The sequence below is a fragment of the Crocodylus porosus genome, unplaced genomic scaffold (assembly GCF_001723895.1).
Source record: "Crocodylus porosus isolate Cpor-Errol unplaced genomic scaffold, CroPor_comp1, whole genome shotgun sequence".
Taxonomy (NCBI): Eukaryota; Metazoa; Chordata; order Crocodylia; family Crocodylidae; genus Crocodylus; species Crocodylus porosus.
In genome coordinates this window covers 962,204-971,962 of record NW_017728910.1, presented here as the reverse complement: position 1 = coordinate 971,962, position 9,759 = coordinate 962,204, and the positions used below count along the sequence as shown (strand labels likewise).

The 9,759-nt window shown below is 40.5% G+C and overlaps 1 protein-coding gene across 1 annotated transcript in view; it reads right to left on the bottom strand.

The window, feature by feature from the left end:
* The window catches only part of SELENOT (selenoprotein T), a 10,940-nt gene extending 4,841 nt beyond the window's left edge, over positions 1 to 6,099 (bottom strand). Inside the window, exons 1-4 of the mRNA XM_019532582.1 lie at positions 5,948 to 6,099; positions 4,901 to 5,027; positions 2,820 to 2,907; positions 2,035 to 2,186 (exon numbers count right to left, since the gene is read on the bottom strand). Coding sequence (XP_019388127.1) covers positions 2,062 to 2,186; positions 2,820 to 2,907; positions 4,901 to 5,027; positions 5,948 to 6,021 — 414 coding nt within the window. The 5' untranslated portion in view covers positions 6,022 to 6,099 and the 3' untranslated portion in view covers positions 2,035 to 2,061. The remainder of the gene's footprint in view (positions 1 to 2,034; positions 2,187 to 2,819; positions 2,908 to 4,900; positions 5,028 to 5,947) is intronic.
* Positions 6,100 to 9,759: the final 3,660 nt, after the last annotated feature.

Below are 9,759 nucleotides of genomic sequence, written 5' to 3'. Positions count from 1 at the left end.
CTTTGATATTTTTAAAATAGAACCTGTTTAAAGAGTGCTAGTTTTACAATTCAAATTTTAAACTTCTGTATTTAGTTATGACTTTTCATCCTCCAACTCACAGCTTTCCAAGTAGTATGTGCAGTTGGTTATTAAGTGAGCATAATGTGCAGAATACCAGGGTAATAGTGAGAAAAGGTAGTAATATATGTTCCTACTCTCTGGACTCATGAAACAAGCATGTCACTCATCTACTATATGTCGTAACATACGTAGGGTTTTAAATCTTCAAAGCTCAATACATGCTTTCCTATATTTTCAGACATCCCCAGTGGACAACTGACAGTTGTTGAACTCATATCCTGCCTAGCAAGATCAGTCTGTACAATCTTTCACTTCAAGCCAGAGGGAAGTTCTCTGGACAACAAAAATTTGGTACAACTACTCAAAGGTGCTACAGGCAGCTCATGGTTGGTAGTGAAACTGCTGAAAGACACCTGAAACATGGAGGTTAGACACTGGGCTCTGTCCTACCAAAGAGAGGTCATCGTAAATATCATTTACAGATGAGGGAAAAAGGAATCACTAGCAGTTATGGCAGAAAGATCAATTTTTAAGAAATTACTGGACAAATGTCTTCTATTACATATGTAACAGGGAGGAAATACACAAGAAGGAAATTTTTCTTCTTAAATGAGGTACAAAGGTGGGAAAGACACAAACACCCTGAATGAAGTTATGTTTATTATTTGTAACCTTTAAGAGCCAAAGTCATGGAGTAGGATTCCATTGTGCTAGATTCTGTACAAAGAAAATAAAAGCCAGTCTTTAACTCAGAGAGCTTATAATTTAAGTACAGGCAGTCCTCAACTTACAGCGTTTCAAGTTACAATGTTTCACACTTACAACATTTATAAATTAACACCCTGTTTCAACTTTATGACGTCAGTTTCTACTTTAGAACGCTTGATCCAATGTGATGCCACACCAGCAAACAAGTTTGTTGTGTCACCCATCTCCCTGGAGAACATCTGTCCAAACTTCCTTGGACACTTTCTTTAAGAAAGCAGACAAGACTCCAGAAAAACCTGCAGCCAAGACGCCTGAGAAGACTTCAGCCAAGAACCCTTCAAAAAGTCCAACCAAGAGCCTTTCATAAAGTCCAGCAAAGTCACCTCAAAGAAGTCCTTCCAAATCAATATGATTGCTTTTTACAATATAAATACATTAATGTAGCTAGATTACTCATCTATAATTGATCGAGTACATAATTCTTGGGTATTTTTGGTGAAAATAGGGTATCAGGCCTTGGTTCAGGAACAAATCCCCCATTTATAACATTGCTTCTTATGAGAAAATTGGTTCCGAGTTACAACATTTCGACTTAAGAAGCGGTTTTCAGGAACCAATTGCGTCCTAAGTCTGAGGACTGCCTGTACTGTCATCACAAAACCCAGTCCTCTTTTCTGCATGAAAAGGGTTAAGATATAGAAGAATGATCTATACTGTATCTGTACTTTATAAAGCAGGACTACCTGACTTGCCATTACAGGCAATCTCTTCTGGAAGGAAAATTTCCTGCTCCTGTGATGTCCAAAGCTTTCTTATTAATTACTTATATATCCCAAATTATCTTCTCCTGTTCTACTTAATTTTCTAAAGAAAGAAAACAAACAAATCCCCTAAAAAAACAGATTAACCCTACTACCTTACTTTGTCACAAACACACACCCTTTCCCCAAAAACTAAATGCTGTAAATAGGAGTTGACCTGGTTCAGACAGACAAAATTCTCCCTACAGCTTTCAATAAGGGACTCCAAAAGTAACTTTTATCATAAAATATTTTTCCGACTTTTTGAATCAGAAACTCTTTAAGAGCCCTGACCACCCAAACACACACCCTGTTACCCTGGAGTGAGCAATCCATTACCATTTGCAATGCAACAAGTACCTAATAATCCTGGGGAAAAGTGTCTGGAGGTATAGAGGAAGGGATTAAAACAAACAAAAGGCAACCAAAATGCAAAACAGGAAAAAACAACACAACAACTTACAAGAAGTTTCAGCGCTGAAAGAAGGGGCTATGATCGATGATGGGGCATTGACTCCATATGCACATTGAGTTTCATTTCATTATCAAGAATTTGGACAAGTTGCTGCATGGAAGGAAGGTGACCAGACTCCAGCTTAGACCACACTGGAACATCTATAAACAAGAGGGGGGCGGGGTGGAGGAAATGCACAGTTACAACAAAGTAGCTGAGAAGTTTAACAATAGCCAGTCAGCTCCTGAATTCAGAAAATTTAGGGTTCAGGGCAGAATTTTGAGCCTTTCAACTGCAGAAAAGGCTTAAGACAGGTTGAAATCTAATGAGGTCTACTCATTTCTGTATGAATTTTAATATTCTTAAGGCTGACTTAAAAAGGCTTGTGCTTTTTGAGCCTGTGGTGGTGAGGAGATCAAGATGAAACATACAAAAACTAAATCCACAAGTTTTTAACTTGGCTTTCTACTCAGAGTACTATGAAAAGAATTGCACCTTCTTACTAACTAGCTGACTACCATGGTTGCCATAGAAGTTCCCCTGAGTGAGCTCATCTGCCTTCAAAATAGGAGGCAAATAATAATCACCTTATGCAACATATATACAGTAGATTCCAATTACATACTAAAATAACAAATGACACAGGTAAGTGCACAAACTCATTCACAAACTCATTTGCCACCTTGCAACTTAACCTGGAGTAACAGAAGAGACTGGTAGCCTCTAAAATCCTTGTAGACAGCACATGGCATGCACACATAGCAATTTCTTGAAAATAAGAGAACAGAACTCACCATTCAAAGTTATCTCAAATGCACCTGTTGACATACACTGATTCTCAATCATGTTGCTCAGAAAGAAAACCATCATACAAGCATAGACCTAGAACAAATTAAAAAAAAAAAAAAATCAGCATTAGTCTCACATATTGGGATCTTCTAAACCAAACTTTTTATTCATAAAACCCTGAAAGGTCCATAGAGACATTTTAATTCTTCATCTGCACCTTCTTTGAAAAAATTTGCAGGTTTTCAGGGACATAAAAGTCCTTTTTTTCTTTATTCTAAATAATAGCTTGCACAATTTTTTCTTTCAAGTATCCAGCTTGAGAATTCAGAAATAATACTGAACCCACTGATTCTTAAAAGTTCGTTTTAAGTTTACTAAAGAAAAGTGGTGTCAAACTCATCTGGCCCCAGAAGCCTGCTAGGCCAGGTTGTGACTGACCCCAAGTACCACAGATAGCATCCATAGTGCCATGTCTAGCTTGCATACCACATGGAGTAGGTGCCAGCCCTGCTCCAGGGCTTGTGCTGCAAGTGGTACACAGGCTGGATCTGGCACTGCGTGAAGCACAGAAGATCAATCTGGAGACAGTGCACAAAACCAGCCCAGCATGGGTGTCATATGCATCACGCACCCCAGACTGACCCTATGTGCCATGTGCAGTGCCAGGTTCAGCTCACACACTGCATGCAGCTCGCAGGGCTGATCCAAAGACCATAGGTTGGATCATAAATCTCTACAGACCGGATCTGGCCTATGAGCCATATGTCTGCCAACCCTGCTACAAAAGATCAAACATCCCCTCTCCCACTCCCATTAAAGCCACACACATTCTGCAGAGCCTTGGAGTGAGATACAGAAGCTTAATACAGTATTTAAGAAAATCAAGGAGGTTCTCCATAATTTCTTAAGAAGTAAGATACATCCTCCCTAACTAAATATAAAAGTATTTTGATAGATGATATTTCTGTTGCAAACCCAAACCACACTGTTCCTTCTGCACCATCTTTCTGAGTTTTCTTTTGGCATCATACACCAAGGATCAAATGATGCAATCTTCAGCAACATGGCATTTGGAGATTTCATAGCTACTATGGTTATTTATAGTATTCTCTTTTTATTAGCACTAAAACATTGTTTACGTCGGTAACCACCAATGAAAGGATTAAGTACATGAAATAACAATAGGGCACTACAAAAAATGTAGTTACATTTCAATGAAGCCTTAATCTAGGTCAGATGCGCAAGACATGATTCTGTGGGCCAGCAGAATCCAGTACTGTACTGAAGCTGACCCATGAGTCAAACCTACTGCATTGGTAGTTTAAGTTGAGGTTTGCTGCATCTATAACAACAAAAGAACATCTAAAAGACACTCAAGACCCAACAACTTTGGAGCAGTATAAAACATATCATGGTTCTGTCTTTTTAGTTAAAGTCTAGAATGAAATCACTGTTTCGGAATTCTGAAAGTAATGTTTTAGTGCTGTACTAGGAATGACTGGAGAGCTATTGGTCTAATCAAGAACACAAGTTTCCCAAAGTATTTGGGAATATTCTATAAAGTAAAAACGCAACTGGATTTTACTTTTTAAAGTGCCAAACGGGTTTCTAAAAAATGTAACAAAAGCTTGTTTGATAAGAAATATCTAAGAAACTGCCACGATTCAATGCTTTTGGAGAAAAAACACAATTTTAACACCTACCAAAACACAACAAGTTTGTTCTCAGTACAATGAAAAAAGCTGTGCCTTCTTACTGACGGTGTAACTCCCATGCTGCTATATCTTTATCAATGGGGTGACATTAGGTACCTCTCTATAGGCAACCAGACCTCATATCTGCATTTCTACCAGTAATACCAGGCACCACCATTACAAGTAATTAGATTAACCTCAGTTATCAGATTAAATTCAGAATGTTTCCTGCAAAGCATTCTCAGTTACAGCAGAGCACTACACTTCTACTTGCACCCTAAGAGCCTGAAAATAAAATAAGCCATATCAGTTTTCAAGCACCCCCACAGAAGTATTATGCAATCGCATCAAAATTAGACCACACCACCACAAAATAAAAGTAAATCATGTACCTTATTTTCTTGGCCCCACTGCCAGATACTTGGAGCTTGCATGCCAAAGAAAGCGAAGGGATCTTTGCCAACAATAATTAAGCCTATTAATACTAGTTTGAAGATTGACAGGAAGGATGCTATGTGTCTAACAAAAGCAAAAGATACAAGTCACTTTATAAGGCTCTCAAATGCTTTACTACTTTATACCTAAATATCACTTCAATTGGTATAATCATTTTCATAGGATATAATTAGAAAGCAGGCAGAAAGTAACAGCACACCCCAAGACTTAAACAGATACCCTGCTTTTATCTCTAAAGTTGCTAAGATTAAAAAAATATTTTATATCTATTTTGCAAACTGGCTGTTACTAACAAGAAGGCTGTAAGGTACTACATGATTCAGTAACCACCACAGTAACTGTACACCTCTATCTAGCCTACAAAGGACTCTTTTAATTACTAAAATAAAAATAATTCTTTTTCAATTAAGTTCTCTCATCACTTTTTCCCCCCCAAGTTTTTAAGTTATATTTAAAGGAATTATGCTATGACACGGTGAAGTTTTTTCACTTTGGTTTTAAAACCAAATGCTCCAAACCAAATGAGGTCATATCATAATACATATACACACATAATACTATCAATATGTACACAGTTTAGTTATAAAGTAAAATTATGTGAACTCGTACTCAGATTCAATGGTGAAAATTTACTATGAGGGATCTGAAGAATTAAAACAGACTTCAATTTGCCATACAATAATAGCAACAGACATTATGATACAGATGTGGTTGCTTTCTGTTTTGTGACACATTCAAATCAGGATCACTTGGCAGTTAAAAAACAAACAAACAAAAAAACCAAAAGAAGCCTCTTTTCATTTTTTAAAGAAATGAGGATAGAAAGATCATCATAAGAAAACAAAAAGAATTTACAAGATGTAAGAAGAAATTTTTTTAATTAAGCATATACATTGGCCATCTTTAGCACACTGGACAGAGAGTGAAGAATACACCCCCAAAAAACCAGTTAACCCATCTAAACAAACTAATTGTTTACATACCTATATATAGGTTGGGGAAGGTAGTTCTCTCCTTCAATGCGGATGTCTGGGTACCGCTGGCTAATAACCCGCATGTACTCCTCAAACACCCGCCTGTAGCCTCAGGAAACACTAAAAGACAGACATTATTACTGAACTTCAAACGTTGTACACTATATTCACTGCACAGTGGAAACTGCCAATACCTTCCCAAATATACTTTTGGGCTTATTCATTTAGACACAAATTAATATTAATTAAACACAAATTGCCAAGCTGATGATTCTGGAAGCTTTCAACTAGATTTCACATGGCATTTGCTTTCATTTACTAACCTACAGGTCAAGTTCTAGCACATACATACGTCTCAAAAGATTAAAGATGAAGAAACTTTTTTTTTTGTCTGGATCACAGGTAATAAAATCTTCTCATGAGTTCTATGACACATTCAGAAAGGTCAGACTGTAACAAATCACCCTGCATTTTTGCAACAGCATCAATTAATTCTGAATTCCCCACCCCCATCCCAAACATCACATTTAAGCTTCCTGTACAAGTCTGCAAAGACTGATGAAGTATTTTTAATACTGCAGGATATAAACTAAGTAGTACTGAACAGGAAAGCAGTTAGGAAACAGGTTGAAGTGGGTATAAGAGAGAAGATAACAGACAACAGAATGAGGGCTCCACAGCACACCCAGAAGAGATACCCATCTCCAGCACTCAGAAAAATACTGTAACAGATTAAGCAGCTATGTTAAATGCTTATCAATATCTTTCTTTTTCTTCTTTATAATTATAAAAAGGCTTAGAATTTCAAAGACATCAAAAACAGCAGTGAAAGAGACTGATATAAAAAAGAGCTTGTTAACAAGATGTTTTAATGGTGAACTCCCAATGCAAAAATTACATTAACTTGAATCATATTAGTCCTCCAAAATGTAAAAGAAATTATTTAAACATCAGCTTTTGCCCCTAGTACACACAATTTTTAGATTTTTGTTGTGTGTAACCAGCAAGATCCGGCTCCACTTACAAACATGTGTCTGAGACATTATAACATAAGAAGGTCCATTGCTGGAAAACAGAATTAATCCAAAGGCAGTACCTTTAAAATATTAGCATGATTGTACTAGGTTTTCCATTTTTCTACCTTCTGATATTAAAAAAATGTTCAATGCTATAAAACATTGAAGTGGCACCACACCAAAAATAGAGAAAGCTATCACAAAGTGTCACTTATGAGTCAAATGATCCAAGTAGAAAACCTGCATCTGATTGGGCAGAAAAACTCAATATTATTTAAATAACCACAGTTTAATATTTTTACCTGCAACTCAGTTTTTAGAAATATGTTAGATCAATATTTTTGCTTTAAGACTGTCAAAAATTTGAAAAGAAAAGGGCACAGTACAACCAAACTCTTTTCGTTTCACAAGTAATAGAAACGCTACAATTGATCCCAAATAATTTGATTCTGAGAAATGCTTTGAAACAAAAGCACTGTTGCTTTTCAGGAGCTCAACTTAGTATACTTGATAGTCTGAGAGAGCGAACTACCAGTTATTTCATTCGAAAAATGAAACACAAACCTCAGAACAACCATACACTATGGAAACAGGATTTTAGATAAATGATTACAGGTCAATTTTGATTCTTGAAAGATTGACAATGTATACGTGTAATTATTTCATTACATAAACACTGCAGTAGAAATAATCTGACAGCCACTCAACTTGTGAAAATGCATGAGAAAAATATAGAAAGTAAATTAAAGTTACAGCAACAACACTACTTTATCTTAACTTTACTACTTGTGGCATTTGACAGAACTGCCTAAACAAAAGTGAGCAAGGCCCAGAATTCACTTCTGGGGACTAAGATGTACATTTTTGCACTGTGAATATTCTTCCCCTGCTGAAATGGCACTGTGTGCTACCAACAGCCAACAAACAGTGCTACAAGTTTTTCACAATGGACTTGAACACACAGAAAAATCACAGCAGCGAGTGCACAAATTATCAGCTCTGCTACAGTTAGATAGATACCTAAAATCATACATTATATGTTCCAAGAGCTGGTCAGTTACCACATGATTATGCTCATTTAACACTGGATGCAATGGTGCAACTAGGGCAAGGTGACTGGGGCAGTCACTCATGTGCCATCTTCAAGGAGAAGGGGAGGTGGCTCCCACTGCTGCATATACCTCCCTCCCCCGAAGGAAGCGGCCTCTTCCTGGTCGGGGCTGGGCTGGGGCTGCGCTTGCCACAGGCAGTGATGGCACTGGGAGTAGAGGCTACAGGAGGGGCTAGAGCCACCCCAAAATTCACCATAGCCCTACCACAGCCCTCCCATCCCAGTGCTGCTACTGCCCGCCCCAAGTGTAGCCACAGCCCAGTCTCTGCTGGGAAGAGACTGGCATAGCCTCTGGCCCTGAGTGCACAGTGGCAGCCTGCCCTTGCCCCGCGCACAGATCCAGGGGGCACATATCCCCATGCCTCCCCCGGGGGTATATGCAGCAGCGGGAGCTGCCTTCCCACAAGAGCTGCCAGCTCTGTCCCACACCCCACCCCACCTTGACAGTGTCTGCCCCAGCCCCATACTCCTTCCCTCCAACAAACTTAGCAGCTGGACACTGCTCTCCAGGCTGCACTTCTGGCTGCACGCATGCATGCAGCACTTATCAGTGACATTATCAGCTACATCAGCCAAAAAAAGCTTATTGCTGATAAAGTCAAATATAGATCAATGTATCGGTGCACCCCTGTGCACAAAAGACTCAGAAGAGTCAATTTTATCAAGGGTGGCAAATATCTCATGAGAAGACCTTGAAGTTTAAGCTCAGACCATCTCTGCTTTCCCATCTATACTTCTCTTGCCATTAGTCCTTATCTGTCATTCCGATAGGCAATCAGTATTTTGTTAGTTAATAGCATGGGAAGTGTCCTAGACCAGGGATGGGCAATTATTTGGGCTGGAGAGCCATTTAAAGAGTTTGGTAAGTTGCTGAGGGCAGAGAGAGATGCCTATCGATCCTGTCCAGCCCACTAGTGTCACCAGGAGCTTGAGGAGGGAGAGCTGCATACCACACCTGGGCCAGGCAGCACACACACTCCTCCACCCCCAGCATCCTACCAGAACCACACACAGTAATGGCACAACAGCCACCAACGGCCAGGCCTGTCTGGGAGGGAGCATGATGCAGCACACTGCATAGCCATCTCAGCCACCACAACACCCAGGAACCCATGGGCAGCACCTGGAGCTGAATCGCCAGCACGGACTCACCTCCTAAAGATGCTGCAGCAGCATCCTGGCAGGTGGGACAGCTTCCCAACTTGCTGCACCGCACCCACTCCTGTGCCAGCCCAGCTGCTCACAGCCACAGAGTCAGAGCTGCACAACCGCAGCGCCAACAAGCCAGGTGTGGAGCAGACAGGGCTAGAGGAGCCTGCGCACTATGAGCCAGCCCAGCCCCAGCCATACAGGAGTAGAGCAGCACTGGGCATGGCCTACCCTCCTCAGGCTCCTGGCGGCAGCTGACAGGCCGAACAGGATCAATGGGTGGGCTGTATTTTGCTCGCCCCCTGCTCTAGAACTAAGGTATCAAACTCATCACCAAATTCACGGGTGCGTGGGCCCCGAGAGCAGCACCCAGCGCCACCCCACGCACCGAAAGGACGCAACCCGAGCGGGGCGGCTACCGGGCTGGCCTGCATCTTGCACAGGTCTGGCCAGACGCCCACACAGCGGGGACGAGTCCCGGGAGCTCGAGGCCTCCGAGCCCCGCCCCCGCCTGAAGGACAGCTCCGAGCCAGGCCGCGCTACAG